This window comes from Pseudogymnoascus verrucosus (genome assembly GCF_001662655.1).
Source record: "Pseudogymnoascus verrucosus strain UAMH 10579 unplaced genomic scaffold scaffold_4, whole genome shotgun sequence".
Classification (NCBI taxonomy): domain Eukaryota; kingdom Fungi; phylum Ascomycota; class Leotiomycetes; order Thelebolales; family Thelebolaceae; genus Pseudogymnoascus; species Pseudogymnoascus verrucosus.
In genome coordinates, this window is record NW_017263655.1 from 653,239 (window position 1) to 669,850 (window position 16,612).

The 16,612-nt window shown below is 52.3% G+C and overlaps 8 protein-coding genes across 8 annotated transcripts; 5 read left to right on the forward strand and 3 right to left on the reverse strand.

Annotated features, from left to right (window-relative positions):
* Window positions 1–163: 163 nt before the first annotated feature.
* On the forward strand, window positions 164–5,193 carry VPS15 (Serine/threonine-protein kinase). The gene is made up of 2 exons (XM_018271113.2): window positions 164–536; window positions 594–5,193. The coding sequence occupies exons 1-2, from the start codon at window positions 326–328 to the stop codon at window positions 5,072–5,074; spliced, it is 4,692 nt and encodes a 1,563-aa protein (XP_018133938.1). The 5' UTR covers window positions 164–325; the 3' UTR covers window positions 5,075–5,193.
* A 144-nt stretch (window positions 5,194–5,337) lies between these two features.
* Window positions 5,338–6,668, forward strand: LEA1 (U2 snRNP complex subunit). Its single transcript, XM_059463372.1, has 4 exons — window positions 5,338–5,553; window positions 5,628–5,668; window positions 5,786–6,046; window positions 6,115–6,668. The coding sequence occupies exons 1-4, from the start codon at window positions 5,475–5,477 to the stop codon at window positions 6,472–6,474; spliced, it is 741 nt and encodes a 246-aa protein (XP_059320012.1). The 5' UTR covers window positions 5,338–5,474; the 3' UTR covers window positions 6,475–6,668.
* VMA16 (H(+)-transporting V0 sector ATPase subunit c'') lies at window positions 6,590–7,810 on the reverse strand. The gene is made up of 5 exons (XM_018271115.2): window positions 7,668–7,810; window positions 7,577–7,611; window positions 7,434–7,525; window positions 7,071–7,379; window positions 6,590–7,004 (listed from the first exon to the last, which is right to left on the reverse strand). The coding sequence occupies exons 1-5, from the start codon at window positions 7,723–7,725 to the stop codon at window positions 6,902–6,904; spliced, it is 597 nt and encodes a 198-aa protein (XP_018133940.1). The 5' UTR covers window positions 7,726–7,810; the 3' UTR covers window positions 6,590–6,901.
* A 145-nt stretch (window positions 7,811–7,955) lies between these two features.
* Window positions 7,956–8,783, forward strand: TOA2_1 (Transcription initiation factor IIA small chain (TFIIA 13.5 kDa subunit)). Its single transcript, XM_018271116.2, has 3 exons — window positions 7,956–8,062; window positions 8,135–8,282; window positions 8,346–8,783. Exons 1-3 carry the CDS (start codon window positions 8,016–8,018, stop codon window positions 8,478–8,480), a joined length of 330 nt encoding a protein of 109 aa, XP_018133941.1. The 5' UTR covers window positions 7,956–8,015; the 3' UTR covers window positions 8,481–8,783.
* Window positions 8,784–8,952: 169 nt separating this feature from the next.
* On the forward strand, window positions 8,953–10,236 carry VE01_01598 (uncharacterized protein). Its single transcript, XM_018271117.2, has 4 exons — window positions 8,953–9,293; window positions 9,365–9,461; window positions 9,600–9,635; window positions 9,696–10,236. Exons 1-4 carry the CDS (start codon window positions 9,007–9,009, stop codon window positions 10,098–10,100), a joined length of 825 nt encoding a protein of 274 aa, XP_018133946.1. The 5' UTR covers window positions 8,953–9,006; the 3' UTR covers window positions 10,101–10,236.
* On the reverse strand, window positions 9,699–13,005 carry GEF1 (glycerol ethanol, ferric requiring protein). The gene is made up of 3 exons (XM_018271118.2): window positions 12,732–13,005; window positions 12,665–12,680; window positions 9,699–12,601 (listed from the first exon to the last, which is right to left on the reverse strand). Exons 1-3 carry the CDS (start codon window positions 12,909–12,911, stop codon window positions 10,272–10,274), a joined length of 2,526 nt encoding a protein of 841 aa, XP_018133947.2. The 5' UTR covers window positions 12,912–13,005; the 3' UTR covers window positions 9,699–10,271.
* A 102-nt stretch (window positions 13,006–13,107) lies between these two features.
* Window positions 13,108–14,378, forward strand: VE01_01600 (uncharacterized protein). The gene is made up of 3 exons (XM_018271119.2): window positions 13,108–13,258; window positions 13,558–13,692; window positions 13,741–14,378. The coding sequence occupies exons 2-3, from the start codon at window positions 13,635–13,637 to the stop codon at window positions 14,274–14,276; spliced, it is 594 nt and encodes a 197-aa protein (XP_018134140.1). The 5' UTR covers window positions 13,108–13,258; window positions 13,558–13,634; the 3' UTR covers window positions 14,277–14,378.
* VE01_01601 (uncharacterized protein) lies at window positions 14,342–16,574 on the reverse strand. Its single transcript, XM_018271120.2, has 3 exons — window positions 16,273–16,574; window positions 16,140–16,218; window positions 14,342–16,089 (listed from the first exon to the last, which is right to left on the reverse strand). The coding sequence occupies exons 1-3, from the start codon at window positions 16,546–16,548 to the stop codon at window positions 14,408–14,410; spliced, it is 2,037 nt and encodes a 678-aa protein (XP_018134141.1). The 5' UTR covers window positions 16,549–16,574; the 3' UTR covers window positions 14,342–14,407.
* Window positions 16,575–16,612: the final 38 nt, after the last annotated feature.

The following is a 16,612-nucleotide window of genomic DNA, read 5'->3' on the forward strand; positions in this document are numbered from 1 at the left end:
ACCATTTAATATCCAAGCGATAAAATTAAAATTACACTTTGTTGTGCGTGAAACCAGATATCTCATCACCAAACACCCACAGCCTCGCCGGTAGCCTGACGCAACGTCACGATTCGCGTAACCAAATCGGGAGAGCTACGAGCTCCAGGCCAGCCTTCCAGGAACCACCGATCCACGACCACCCCTCACATGCGCCACGGACACTCTCTCACGATAACAGATGCCCCGACCCTAAACATCGCTACTCCACCATCTGAAGGGCAAAGAGAAGGCTAAAATTTCATGTCCATAACCGTTCGCCCGTGACGGGTACACCACCGCCGCCATGGGACAGGGCTTCTCGCTGCAGGCGCTCTCGGCGGGGCCGGGCGGCATAGACGTGCCTGAGCTTTCGGACCTGACGTACGAGAAATCCATGGGGTCGGCGCGGTTTATGAAGAGTATCCGAGCGCGCCATGACGATGGCGTGGTGCTGGTGAAGGTTGTCGTTAAGCCGTATGTGATGAAGCTTGACAAGTATAGGAAGAGGATTATCGGTAGGTTTCTGGCAGCTGCACCGGTTTATGAGGAGAGTTACTAACTGGGGATTATAGAGGAACGAGCGGCGCTGGCGGATATACCGAATGCTCTGGGCTACGAGCGGATTATAGAGACGGAGAATAATGGATACCTGGTTCGACAGTACCTCTACAGCTCATTATATGATCGCATGAGCACGAGGCCGTTCCTGGAAGATATAGAGAAGAAATGGCTGGCATTCCAGCTGCTATGCGCTCTACGTGATTGCCATGCGAGAGATATCTTTCACGGCGACATCAAGACCGAAAACACCCTCGTCACATCGTGGAACTGGTTATACCTGTCCGATTTCTCATCCTCGTTCAAGCCCACGACACTTCCTGAGGATAACCCTGCCGATTTCTCCTACTTCTTCGATACCGCGGGAAGGAGAACGTGTTACCTTGCACCCGAGAGGTTTCTAAGCCCAGGCCAAGAGGCTGATCCAAAGGCTAGTATAACTTGGGCCATGGATGTCTTCAGCGCCGGTTGCGTGATTGCGGAACTCTTCCTGGAATCGCCAATCTTTAATCTGAGCCAGCTTTACCAATACAAGAAGGGCGAATATGATCCTCTGACTCGAATTAACGGCATCGCAGATAAGGACATACGCGACCTGGTAGCCCACATGATCCAGCTCGAACCCGAGGCGAGGTATTCTGCGGAAGAATACCTGAATTTTTGGAGGAATAAGGCGTTTCCGGAATATTTTTACGGCTTTTTGCATCAGTATATGGGCGTGATTACCGACCCCACGTCAGGGCGAGCACCTATTACTGGCTCCTCAGTAAACCTAGGCGAAGCGGATGACAGGATTGACCGAATCTACTATGATTTTGACAAGATATCGTACTTTCTGGGCTACCAGAACTCCAGATCAGAAGGAGAGGAACATCGGCTTAATGCTTCACAGTTTAGGCTCCAGCTCCTCCCTGTGCATTTAAGCATCCCAAACAACGATCACCAGATCTCGAGCTCTGGAAGCCGACCTGAGGATGATGGGACTCTGATATTCTTGACAGTCGTTGTATCATCAGTGCGGAACACAGCACGAGCAGCCACACGGGCGCGGGCTTGCGATCTCCTCCTTGCTTTCGCTGAACGCCTAACAGACGAAGCCAAGCTAGACCGAGTTCTCCCATACATGGTTTCGCTGTTAAACGACAAGTCTGACATCGTCAAAGTTAGTGCAATTCGCACACTCACCCAGCTTATGACGATGGTCAAGGTGATCTCGCCAGTGAATGCCCACGTCTTCCAAGAATACATACTGGATCGCATGGCTCCATTCCTCGCAAACACGAAGACAAACCCGAGCCCGATCGTTAGAGCAACGTACGCGGCATGCCTGGGAAGCCTTGCAACAGCCGCATCCCGATTTCTAGATATGGTGGCAACGCTGAAAGCTGATGGGTCGCTGCCTACGATTGACCCAGAAGCAGATGGGAATGCACCGGTTCTCTATGGACTCTTTGACAGCGCCCGCGCGGAGCTGATAGAGATATTCGAGACGCACACCAAGGCGCTCATTACGGATGGCGACTCGTCGGTGAGGCAGGCATTTCTGGGCTCCGTCCCGGAGCTGTGCATGTTCTTCGGGACTGCGGACTCCAACGATATTATCCTGAGTCATTTGAACACATACCTTAATGGCAGGGATTGGGAGCTGAAGTGCGCTTTCTTTGAGACTATCGTCGGTGTTGCAACGTTTCTTGGTGGCGTGACACTAGAGGAGTTTATCTTGCCATTGATGGTACAGGCCCTCACCGACCCGGAAGAGTTTGTCGTTGAAAAAGTCCTGCGGTCGCTTGGCCACATGGCCGAACTCGGTCTATTCCAACGGTCGAAGACCTGGGAGCTAGTCGACGTTGTGGGCCGCTTCACTATGCACCCGAATATTTGGATTCGTGAGGCAGCAGCTATGTTCATATCATCGTCAACTAGCTTCTTATCGATGGCGGATAGGCAGTGTATAGTGCTACCATTAATAAGGCCGTACCTGAAGAGCGACATTAGGGACTTCTCGGAGTTGAGGCTTCTTGATGCCTTGAAGAAGCCACTTCCTAGACCTGTACTTGATCTGGCGAGTAATTGGGCATTGAAGGTTGATCGGGGCGTGTTTTGGAAATCTGCACCCAAGCAGAAAACATTCTCGTTTGGATCTTCGAATCATACTATTCCGTCTTTCTCGGCCAAAGATACGACGCAGAATGCTCTGGCCAAGGTCCCCAAAAACGAGGAAGATGAGCACTGGATTGTACGACTACGAACCCAGGGAATGATGGCCGAGGACGAGTTTAAGCTGGTCGCCCTGCAAGAATATATTTGGAAAACGTCTCATTTGAAGACGAAAGAGCCGGTTAAGCACCCTGAGTATTTGAATGAGGTGATAAACCTGCGGAAGTTTGGTATTACGCCTCAAACCGTCATGTTTGACGAAGGATTTGAAGAAGCCCCTGGAAGTGGCAAATCACCTTCAGTAGATGCCGACAAGACGACCCACACTATCGCCGATGCATTACTCGATGCTTCGCTGACGATAGATGATACGTCGTCTCGATGGAGACAGAAGGGATATAGCAACCACCAGGCGCGCTTGGAAGAACACAATTCGACACTATCTGCGTCTGATAAAGGATCTAAAGAACCATCCCCTGCGAGATCACCACCAGGCAATGCTATGCAGAATGCGAGACAAAGTTCTGCTGCGAACCAAAGGCAAAGACCGACTTCTGACCAGTCAAGAGAGCCCCGTAGCAGTGGCAGAGCAAGCGATGATGATTCTGTGTCAATTACAAGCACTAGACGTGGCGGCCGACAGCAGCCGTCAAATGGTGCTATGTCTCTCCTCGGCCGGAACGATACAGCCAAGTCTTTCCCTAAAACGAGCACTACATCTACAAATGCCTTTGGTAGAGTTGAAGGCCCATTTAAGGGTACTAGCCACCCGGCAGCTGATCATGATCTCATGCAAAAGACTGAGGAGGCCAAGAAGAAGGATATCAAGTATCGCGCGGCGCACACATATTCTGGCAATGACCCCAGCATCCTTCAGATGCTTGACGCCATGTATGTTGAGAATTATCCAGACAACGTGCTTGAATTCGGTCCTATGGTTACGCCTGTCAGCCGACGCAAACCCGTCCAAAGAAGCAATATACAAGCAGTTGAAAAGCCATGGAAGCCTGTTGGCATACTTGTAGCACAGTTCTCTGAGCATTCTGGGCCTATTAATCGAGTTGTTGTGGCGCCAGACCACATGTTCTTCCTCACCGGAGGCGATGACGGGACTGTCAAGTTGTGGGATACCGGCAGACTCGAAAGAAACATCGCACATCGGTCACGGCAGACTCATAGGCATGCAGCGGGGGCTAAAGTGAAGGCATTGTGCTTCATAGAGAACACGCACTGCTTCGCAAGCTGTGCAACTGACGGGAGTGTCAATGTTGTTAAGGTCGATTTTGTATACCGGACTGGTGTCGCCTCTGCCCGGTATGGAAAGCTCAAGGTCATCCGCGACTACCAGCTACCAAAGGACGAGTATGTTGTTTGGTGCGACCACTTCCGCGTCGAAACGAGCTCAGTATTGATGCTAGCGACCAACAAGTCGCGCATCATTGCCCTAGATCTGCGAACCATGACGATCCTCTACGAGCTGGAGAATAACGTACACCATGGTTCTCCGACGTGTTTCCTTGTGGATAGAAAGCGGCAATGGATCTTGATTGGTACTTCTCATGGCATTCTTGACTTATGGGATCTAAGATTCAGGATTCTGGTGCGGAGTTGGGGAGTGCCAGGCGCGACCTCTATTAGCCGCATATGCTTCCATCCGTATAGGGGGAGGGGTAAATGGGTATGTGTCTCTGGTGGGAATGCCCATGGAGAGATAACGGCATGGGACTTGGAGAAGTTTCAATGCAGGGAGGTGTACCGTTCAGGAGGCGGCGAAGATAGACCCCCAAGATCTTATGACCCTTGGCCGGTCGACGATGACAAGCCAGAGAGCATGCTGGAGCGCTTTGCAGCTACGCATGACCTCACTACAAGCAATGCGTCTGCCCAGGGAGCCTGCGCTATGGTCACAGGGACAGATGCATACGAAGACGGCTCGGAGTTGAAGTATGGGTTCATCATTGCCGGTGGGGCGGACAGAAAACTGCGGTTCTGGGATATGGCAGATTCAAAGCACTCTGAGATCCTTAGCGGGCAGGAGATTGATGACCCCAAGCCTGTTTACACGATATCGAGGCCCACCACTGGACTCATAGTGAATGTCGAAAGGCTGCCTCGGCCGCAACCCACGGCGCAAAACGCAGCCGCTGGATCTCGAAGTTCGTCGAGTAATAGTAAGGGCCAGGACAAAAAGTCGTCGCGGCCTACGGTGATGTCGTTGCACCAGCAGTTGTTGCTCAGGACGCATCTTGATGCGATTACTGACGTTGCACTGATTGAGGCTCCGTATGGAATGACGGTTTCTGTGGACAGATCTGGGTGCACATATGTCTTTCAATGAGTGTTTAGGAGTACTGGAGACGGAGTTATAGATTTGCATGGGGAGAGTTGAATGGCGCAGAGGTTGTATAGATACCAAGGATACATTTAGTGAAATATTATTATACAGTTTTAGACATGCTCTCTGAACGAATTGGAATTGTGATACTGAAGTTATTTGTGTTAGGATCTCGCTATCTTCCTAATTCATCCTAATTAGTACTAGCGCAAGTTAATTCATAATTTTGAAGCTATCATCAGGCGCGGTCCAACCTTCAGCCTTGCCGAAAACCACGAGACACCACAATCCCACCGATTCACCCACGCCCACACCCCCCACCACCTCTTTCATTTACGATCCGACTACCCGCATGCCACCGACACTGAATCTACATAGGTAAACGTCCAGACAAACCGCAGCAATGCGTCTCACCACCGAACTCATCCAATCCTCCCTATCATACCTCAATCCCCTCAAAGAGCGAGAGCTCGACCTGCGAGGTGCGTTGTCCCTGAGAAGAACTGATACTACACTTTGAGGCGAGCAGAGTTGATATCGATATCTGGGATTGCAGGTCACAAAATACCGAGCATCGAGAACCTGGGTGTTGCTGGCGTGAGTTCTCCATTCCCCCTCCTCCCATGTGGCATTATACGTCATATTGGCTTTCTTTGGACTTGGGGCCGCATACTACTGCTAGATAAGAGAGAGCTATGGACTGACAAATGACAGCCACAAGATGCGATCGACTTCACAGACAACGACATCCAGCTTCTAGGCAACTTCCCCCTCTCCCCGCGCCTCTCCACCCTCCTCCTCGCCCGCAACCGCGTCGCTCAGATCCAGCCCTCCGTCGCGCAATCGATACCGAATCTCACCACCCTCATCCTGACATCGAACAACATCGCCGAGCTAGCTGATCTCGACGCCCTCGGCACACTGCCCAAGCTCACGCACCTGGTGCTGTTGGAGAACCCTGTTACACGGAAAGAGGTAGGGAGCTCTCACCATTCTAGGAGATATCTGGGGTATGTGGGGATAGAAGCTGACGGGATAAACAGCACTACAGACTCTGGGTCCTCTTCCGCTGCCGCGCCGTCCGCTTCCTCGACTACCGCAAGGTGAAGGACGCGGAGCGCAAGCAAGCGGCGGAGCTCTTTGGAACGACATCCGAGCCCTCGGAGCTCGCGAACAAGATTATGGGTATCAAGTCGAGGACGTTCGATGTGCCGTCTGCGAACGGTGCGGCGGCGGCATCGAACAAGAATTACAGGGTTAAGTTGACGGATAAGGAGAGGAAGAAGGTGGAGGAGCTGATTAGGAACGCGAAGAGCTTGCAGGATATTATTAGGCTGGAGAAGGAGCTTAATGAGGGGCGCGTGCCGATGGGTGCACAGGGTGCGGATGAGATGGAGGAGTAGGGTGGGGTGGCTTGGATAGTCCTTTGAGGGTATGCATCTGGGGCGTTTATAGGAGGTCATGAAAAGTATGGCGTCGGCCGGGTACGTTGGAGAGTCTTTAGACTGTAAATTATGATCTGAGACGCGCAATGCTAAGAGACATAATATGACTATATATTCCATCCGTGCCCTGGCTAGATTGTTGCAAGAGGGATAATGTTACAACTCTTTAATTGCATAAAATAACTGTGCCGCATGTAGCACTTCCTTTCCACTTCGCTGTCCCCGCGGACGGACTTTACTGTTACTATACTGTACATCGCTGTCTACCGAACGCCTTCCTCGCCGCCAAGATGTCCAAATATGCACTCTCCCCCAAGCACTCTTCCAGTGGTGTTCGCACAACTATCCCGCCTCTCCACTTATGTCATGTGTCCCTTCCATCTCTTCACTTGAACTCCACTGCGCGTTGCGAGATCAATAATCCAATGATCAGCCCAAACAGTCCCAACACCGAACTGAAGATCTCAATAACGAGGATCTTAACAAATCTGTCCCCATATTAGCAAGAGCTCTAAAAATCCAACCCTGTACACGCCCCCCAGGGATAAACTCACAAACTCGGATCCGCAGCATCAGCCAGCGCGGCACCGCTACCGTTAATCCCGACGCTCACGCCGCAGATGAGGTTGCACATGCCGACGGTAAGACCGCCCCAGAACAGCGCGTAGCCGGTATAGTAGTTGCTCCCCGAGTAGATGGCATCGCCCTCGACGACGTTGATCTTGGACGAGAAGACGATAGACATGATGACGCCGTAGATGGCTACGACTTCGCAGAAGATGATGGAGATGAGGTTCTTGGTGCGGATGCGCGGCGCCTTGACGCCGCCACCGAGGATGGACGAGCCGGTTATGAAGATGCCCCTGTGAGATGGGAGTTAGCGGGTGTGAAGGCAAAGATGAGAGGGGGGTGGTTACCATGCGGCGCCGATGACAGACAGGCCAATGCAGAGCCCGATGCCCAAGTCTGCCCAGGCGTAGGGCGAGACGTCTTCAAGGAACTGTCCGACCTGGATATGGAGTTAGCTACGTCGCCTGTCGTAGACTGGGAAAGAGCGTACATTGAATGCTTCTCCATCGCCAGTAAGGAGCATATCTAAGCCGCATAGGTTAGCTGCCTGGACCTCAGGGTGTCGAGGGGTTGAGTCTCACAAAGTCCAATCACCGCGAGGGTGGACGTAGAGCCAACGACGCCATATGTGATACTCATCTTTGCAATGCCTGGAGCTTGCAAAAACAATATGAAAGAGAGTGGCGGCGGGGCGAGTTGGTGAAGCTCAGCTTCGATATCGAACTCACTGTACAGGTATCCCAAGCTTGGACGTCGCGAATTGCACTCTTGTCAGGTACAGGCGACCGTACGGACCTTTGGGCCACACACGTAGCGTGAGGCTCTGTGCTGACTAACCGCCCCATTGCCTTCACCCCGCCTCATATAGACTCATCCTCTTCTCTTCTTCCACCAACGTCCCGTCATCGTCACCAGAAAAGACATTCACGATGGCAGCGAACGCCAGTCCCTTTTACGAGCTCTACCGCCGTAGCAGGTACTGTTACGCTCTTCACCGCAGCTTTGCTTCACCGAACTTGGAGTAGTGCTAATGCGTTTGCCTTGGTAGTGTCGGGAGGACTCTGATGGATACCCTCGACGAGCTGATCGGAGAGCGCCGCATCGAGCCGCAGCTTGCGATGAAGATCCTGAGCCACTTTGATCGAAGCATTACGGAGGTGCTGCAGGATAAGGTGAAGGCGAGGATGACGTTCAAGGTATGGATGGCTGGGGGGACATGGCTGCGACAATGGCAATGGTACTGATGAGGGATGATATAGGGACACCTCGACACCTACCGCTTCTGCGATGAAGTGTGGACCTTCCTGATCAAGGACGTGACGTTTAAGATGGACAATACGAGTGTTCATGCGGACAAAGTCAAGATCGTGAGTTGTGGGACGAAGAAGGATTGAGATGCCTCTTAAGGCTATGGCGAACGAACACGAAATTGCATATATGTAGGATGGATTAAGGCTACGAAGAGGAGATCGTTCTTCATCTTACAGCAGGAGTTACTGGTCTAAAATGGGACATGGAAGGGAACGGCGTTCGTGGTTGCTGGCGGAAATAGAAACATCACATGGTGTGACTGAGTCAACCTGGACTGAAACGGCTGGTAATTTGAGATACCAAGATGTTGTTGTAACTGCATAGACAGAAATATACACAAACCATCAAAATCCAAAGCCAGAGAGTAAATAAACAAACCATTCGTGACAGTATTTACCTTTGAACATACCCCAAGTAGAGAGAGCACACTATAAACATGCGGCTAAACCGCCGACCCGCCAACACCGGCACCCTCCCGGCTCCGCCCCACATAGACCACCGCACCTAAGTCCCCAGGGCCTCGCACCAACGCCGCAAGCCTACCAGAAACAGTACGTACGTCAGTACCACGGGCTCCCCCACCCACCCACGTCCCTCACCACCATTCCCATGGCCTCCGCATCACCCTCCAGCGCAACCAGCACCTCCTCCACAACCGCACCACACCCCCGACAAGCCCTACGCTCCCGCAACCTCCCTCCGCTCCCTGAATTCACGTTCCCGCCGTCCCCTGGACCCGAGGACAGCGCGCCGACGACGCCGCGGGTGCAGATAGAGCAGCAGAAGAAGAAGGAGGGGGATATGGCTATCTCAGATTTGAGTAAGAAGGCGCAGTGGATTACGTTTGCGCTGTCGAGTGGTGCTTGTGCGGCTATCAATGGGGTGTTTGCTAAGCTGTTCGTCGTCTCCCTTCCTGTGTGTGTGGTGGTGAATGCGATTACTGATATTGGGTTCGTGATGATTGTAGGACTACGACGGAATTGACGACGACGTTTGCGACGTTTCTTGCGGGGCTTATTAATTTGGAGAAGGGAGAGCAGGCATTTGAGTATGCTATTCGTGCGGTAAGTTTTCTTCAATTGCGTAGTGATTTACAGAGGCAGGACAAATTGTGCCACCAAGGTTATTAAATTTGGCTATCGGGGTCCCCACGATATTCGAGCACCAATCTCTGAAACTAGAAGCTGACATACCCTCTCTAGATATTCTTCGCCCTAAACCTAATCTTCAATGGCATCGTAAGCCCCCCTTATGTCACCCCCACCCTCATCCTCTGCATTCTAACATAGACCCCCCAGATGTGGACGCTCTTCACCAAAGCCCTCTCCCGCTCCCCCTCCACCACCCAAGTCGCCATCCTCAACACCTCCGCAAACTTCATGATCACCGCCATCCTCGGCCTCGTCATCTTCTCCGAATCCCTCCCGCCCCTGTGGTTCGCCGGCGCCGCGCTGCTTGTCGCAGGGAACGTCATCATCGGCCGCCGCGAGGAGAAGGAGATTTCTGTCGCGGGAGAGGATGAGCACCGCACTTCTGAGGAGGGGAGCGGCACGTATTCGGATGCTGGTGAGGGACGGGCTTTGCTGGCTGATGATATTGAGTTGGAGACGGATGGCGAAGACACGATGCCCGTTAAGCGGAGGGACGACGAGGATATCCTGGACTTGCAGATGCCTCCTGATGAGCCGAAGAGGGTCGGCTAGGTGTGTGTGATTGGGTTGTATAGTGTCTGGCGTTCGATACCTTGGGTTAATAGATTGTATATATAAAAATTTCGTTGGCACCCCCCAAAGGGCCCCCGTGGTGCCTGCAGCTAGTATTTCGTGTAATCGAAGGAGGTTAACTTATCCAACGTTACTGTGGCGTATGCATCATCATATGCGATTCAATTCCACCCCATCGTCTGGTATATCCTCGGTGCCGTCCATTATCCCCGTTCGCCGCTGTGCACTTCCCCTTCTACTCACGTCGCTATTCAATCTGATCCTCCCCCGACTGACTGTGGCCAGTTTATCACTTGCCCAGTCTGCTCCACGCAAGATAAGGCCCCACAGCCACTCCTCTTGTCCCTCCACAATGCCTCTATCATCGACCCTCGGGGTTTCACTCGCCTCGGCCTTGAACTGGTACTTGAGGCAGTCCTTCACCGTCACAAGACCCAGTACCTTTCCGCGGTACTCAATAAGGATCACGCGCGGCCCAATCTTTCGGAACATATCCATTACCGTCTCAAGCGGGAGGCGGGGGTGCACGCTTACGGGCGTTGGGTCGACGAACCGTGAAAAGTCGACGGAGGAACTAGAGCCATCAACAGTCACGGCCGGCGTGAGGGGAGTGGAAGGCGTCTGAGGGGCGAGGGACGCGGAGGAGGCAGGCGCTGCAAAGTAGCAGCGCGCAGTTGGGAGAACCCCGTGGTTTTTCTTGACGCGGTCGACGGCGTAGCGCAGCTCGGTGCGGCCAATGTACCCGACAAGGATTTTTGCGTGCCGCTCCTCGACAACAGGGAAGCCTTGGAACTCTCTGTCGGCAAGAACAGCCTCGATGTCGGCCATGGTGCAGCCGGTCGTTGGGAGGGTGACGGGATCAGACGTCATGACTTGTGAGACTGGGACACCAAAGTTGTGCTCTTCTTTGTTGTCGAGGAATGGGAAGCCGTTAAACCAAATCATCTGGTCGGCGATGCCGCCTTTTCCAAACAATTCGCCAACCGCCTTGGTGACGCCGACAACGATCATAGTTGGTAGAATGTAGGTAAGAGCACCTGTGAGCTCAAACATAATGACCACCACCGAGACGGTGATATGCATGATGCCAGAAAGCGCCGCTGCTGAGCCGAGGAAGGCGTAGGTACCAGGGGTGATGCATGGAAGGTCGGGGTCGCAGGCGGAGAAAAATGCGGAGGTAGGATTAGCATCATGAATCGCTTCCACGAGTATGCCGACCGCGCGGCCAAACGAGGCGCCGATAGCCATAGATGGGACGAAAATCCCGGCTGGCACCTTGCAACCATATGAAATGATGACAAGGCTGGTACGGATGGCAGTGGCGAGGATGAGGGAGAAGAACATAGACCACCTATGCTTGCTCTCGCAGAGGCCGTGGTAGTCTTCGCCGCCTTCGCATTCTTTGAAAAGAATTTCCATGGACTCGGTCATGTCGATGCTCAAGAATATGCTCGGAAAGCAGATAATGGCAGTACCAACTGCCAACAGCGTCGCTTCCAGAACCCCATGCTTCGACAGATACTTCTTTCGAAAAGCCTGAGCCCTTAAATTCCATTTAATGACAAACGCTCCATATAAGCCGCCGAATATGCCGATGATGATATAGAATATCACTTCGAAGAAATGCCATGATCGATCATACCTGACCTGAAACATGACGAGCTGGCCTGTTCTGAAAGGGTTCATGGCAGACAGAACCGCTGTTGCTACCAGGCAACAGAAATATGTACGCCACATAGTCTTCAGAGGAAAGTGCGGAGACATCTCCTCTAAGGAGAATAGGACACCTCCTATAGGACTGCCAAAGGCGACTGCGACACCTGCAGCGGAGGATGCGCTCAGAATCTCCCGAGTCTTGGACGCATTGCGCTTGTATTTGTCGAATAATCTTGATATAACATTTCCAGTGCACACAGCATAGTGCACACTCGGGCCCTCCTTTCCGACTGAGAGACCAGATGCGATAGCGAGAGGTAGGCCGATCGACTTGATGAGCAGAGTCCACCATCCCAGGAAGCCTTTCATAACGAACCCAGCGATAATGCATTTAATCTCCGAGATTCCAGACCCGGCGGCGTATGGCGCAAAAGATTTGACCAGTGTCGCTGATGTGAAAGCAAATATCCCTGCTGTAAGAATATACATCAGGTAGTTGACGGGGGCGATCGGAGTCCAGTTGTGCCATTGGGGGCACCCATTATCTTCTCCCCAGCAACAAAAGTTCTGGTTTAGGTAAAACCCTGTGGTACAATATCCAAGTTTGATATCCGACAACCATTCTGTGATGATGTTCAGGAGTGCCGCGTTGAGGCCAATCGCAGCACCTATCAAGGTGACGACGATCCAACCCTGACCCGCATTGTATGCCTCCCATAGCTGATATCTCCAGCCAGCCTTGCCACCTCTTGTAAAGAACCTCGCATTTTCTCGCCGCCGCGCTTCGCGTCTCTGTTGTTCTCGGGCAGCATCTTGTACCCAATCTGTAGATCGTCAGTTCGGCACCACAGGGCGGGTCGAGTGTATTAATAGACAGAGCTACGAACCTATTGTTGTGAAATCCTTCGACATTATCAGCTTTAGTTTTCATATGGCAAACTGGAGCAAACGCACCTCATATCGTTTTATCTCTTCTATTTCCTCATCTATCTGGTGTTCTGCTCCAGTTGGAGCTGGGCCCCCCTCGCCCAGGTCAGTCGCATTGGAGACAGCGATGGATATCCGACTTGCGACTGATGGGCGTCGTGGGCGCAAAGTGGTCATTGAAGACGATGATGCTTGTCGACTGGTCATAGATACGACCTATACAGCCATGAGGAAAGAGCAATAATAAATGGACATGAGTGCCGTCGAGAAATATATGCCGCGTACAACCTCTTGCGTGCTGTGCCTGGAGCTTGCTTGGCTTGTCCACACTGTGACTGCGGCCGCTAGTGCAACCACCCAACCTACCACCCTGCACGTACTTTGTCCACTTTAGTAGCCTCGACGCGTCTTCCGATTGAGCGCGATTGTGCATGTAGTAGCACATGACATGACAAACTTCGAAATACGAAATTTCAGTATATTGAGAACGAGTCCTAGGGCAACACCAACGAGGCACCTATACAGACTGGGCATACTGCGGAATTACGTGTGCTGTAAGTTATGAAAATTTATTCTCTCAAGGCGTGCTGGCGGTGCTGGAGCCGGTGTGTCAATCTCCTGTCAATCTCTACGAACAGGTGTTGAGATATTTCACTTGTCCTATGGCATTTTGGAGATATCTGACGTTTTCTATTTCGTTTTGCACATGGGATTGTCTCTTTCATATGGGATTACTGGGGTTGTGTGGCAGACCCCATGTATACGACACTGCGGTATTCACATAGTGCTTGAGCCTGTCAGCAACCTGGATGCTGTTTTATTCTGCTTGAACATAGCTAATACGCCTCATCAGAATCATAAAAAAGCTGTTATCCAGCTTGTACCGTTGGAACACGTTTAAATCTTCTCCATTTCCCCCAAATCGCCACCATGCCATCTTCAGCCATCCCGCCCAGGGGTGATACCACCGGGACCTCACAACTACCCCGTAAGTGTCGTCCTTCCGGTCCAACCAGCCCATTCTAACTCCGCCCAGTCTCGCGGGTAAAGCGCCTCATAGCCCTGGACCCCGACATCGCCGCCTGTTCCAACCCAGCCGCATTCCTAATCGCCCTAGCCACAGAATCCTTCATCCAGCACCTCTCCACCTCCGCCCACAGCGTCGTCCGCTCGGAGCGCAAACCCCGCAAGAACATCCAGTACCGCGATCTCGCTGCGGCAGTTGCGCGTATGGACACACTCGAGTTCCTGTCCGATGTTGTCCCGCGAACAGTGACGTTCAAGGAGGTTAAGGCCAAGAAGGCGCGCGAGGGCAAGGAGAATGGGGAACCAGGATTGGATGCTGGACAGACTACGTTGGCGGCTAAGGGATTTGAAGCCGTGGTTGCGGAGACGCAGAATGGTCGGAGAGAGTCTGTGCAGGTGGATGGCACTGAGGATGCGGATGACGAGGATGCGGATCCGGAGAGGCAGTTGCAGATGGAGAGTCAGGATGCCAGGACGAGTTTCGGGAGCGAGCCTAGGCAGAAGAAGGGGAGGACGGATGGGGATGGGGATGTGGATATGAGTTAGGTTGAGAGTGTTCTCGGGTGAATGGCGTAATAGGATGCATGCATTAGGATAAATATGTGACAGCGGCTTAGTATATCATGAAAGGATGTTTTGTGTTGGTTCACATTAACTCGAACTTATAATTACGGTGCTCAAATAGGTCCCATCAAAAGAGCCTGCACTTCCTCACCCTTTCCAATTTTGTCGCCAATTGGCAAACATAGCAGTGCATTTGCACTTTTCAAACTCCCAACCATCGAGCTTCTTTGCGCCCCAGTACTTGTTGCCACAAGCCTCCCATTTCTCCCAATACTCACTACCGCACGGTGATATTCCTTTCTCTGCTTATCCAACCTAATCTCATGTCCAAGAAGCACTGGTACTGAAGGCAACCCGGCCGGCTGCACCCCACTCGCAAAATGCAAGCTAGGAAGCACGAAAAGATGAAGTGCCACGACAGCGCTCGCGGGATTGCCAGGTAAGGAAAATACCAGCTTCTTGACGGGAGAACCATCGTTGGATTTTACCGGCACCGTAGCAAACGTCGACGGCTTTCCCGGCTTCATCGCTACGCGCCCGAAATGTATCGTTCCCCCAAGCTGCCTCTCGATCGTAGGCTTGAGCAGATCTAACTCGCCCATTGAAACACCACCTGAGGTAATGATAACATCGACCTGTCGCAGTGCAGCGCGAAGAGTTTCCTCAAGCGATCCAGGGGTATCACTCGCGATTCCGAGGTCTCGTGCTTCAAAGCCCCAGCTTCTGACAGCAGCCATGATGGTGGGTCGGTTACAATCCCTCACTTCTCCCAGACGAAGGGGCCCAGGACGATCATGTTGCACGATTTCATCTCCTGTAGAAAGGACACCAACAATAGGGTGGCGGTAAACGTTGACTTCTGTTCGGCCAACGGATACCAATAATCCTAGCTCGCCGCCTGTGGCAGAGATCTGGTCGCCCTTACGGAGGATAACAGACCCTGATTGGATATCACTGCCAACCTCACGGATATTTTCGCCGACCTTGACGTCTGTGGCTAAGATCTCAACTTCCTTTTCTTCTGTACCATCCTCAGAAGTCGATTTGAGGGCTGTGTCTTCAACCATAATCACCGACGTAGCTCCTGGTGGGAGAGGCGCGCCGGTGGTGATCCGAGTTATTTGCCCCTTCAATAGAGGTTTGATCTCCCCCGGTGCAGCATGAGAGATAGATGCAACCGGGAATACACCAGCGGAGCTCTCTCCTCCTTCGGGAGCAATGACAGCATATCCGTCAACGATGCTGGCCCTAAACGCCGGCACGGCCTCAGTAGCGGTGACATCTTCAGCAAGAACGAAGCCAACAAGCGAACCATCTACTTTGGCGGATATTATTTGAGGTGCTGGAGTCTCATTTTTGATTAGTTCCAAGGCATGGCTAACTTCAAGCGTTGGATACGGTGACGACCGGTGTCGTCGAGACGGGCCAGCCGCGGGGTCATTAGATTGAGGATTATCCGTTTCTCTTGTGTGCCGGACTGGCATTGCGTGGCCATGGCCATGGCTATGTGAGTGGCTATGGTCATGGGTGTGCGAGTGACCGTGGTTGTGGCCCTGGTTGTGCCCATGATGACCAGCGCGAGGCCCGCTAGAGCTTATTCCAGCCTCCGATTCTAGCTTTTTGATGCCTCCTGCGTGCAGAGACCTCGAATCCGCCCCCGCTGCTTGTAAGCATGCATGGGGTAGGAGCTTCAAAATACACTGGAGATTCTCCTTGGCGCCCTTTGGGGAGCCTGGAAGGGTGATAATGATGCTCTTGTTGCGGACGCCAGCGACGGGGCGTGACATGAGTGCAACTGTACTACGTATTAGAATGCAAATAATTTTTAAATCTGGGAATACAAACATGGTGTTATGGCGGCCGAAGATGAGAGCATTCCATATACGAGGCCTGGGGCCTGGCGATGTAATAGTGGTGAGACAGCCTGTCACGTAATGAGCAAACATCCAATATGGCATCGTGTAAACATTCAACATACTTCTGGGGTAAGGTCTGCGACAGCAAATCCAGTTCCTCCAGTGGTAATTATAACATTGACCGGATTATCCTGGCCGGCCCAATGCTTGATAGCCTCCTGTATGTCCTCGACTACATCGCCGACGATCTTGGTCTCCACAACATCCCATTCCCATTGACCGCCCGCCTCTTGCTTAAAGACATCTTTAAGGATGTCGCAAGATTTATCAGTAGAAGGATCCTCTACAGCTGTGGTAGAGACTATAAGTATTGCTGCTCTCAGCGTGTTTTGCGACATCGTGTTGGGGTTGTGATGCTAAGGACTATGAACGCATGTTCTGGTGGGGGAAACATGGGGAAAG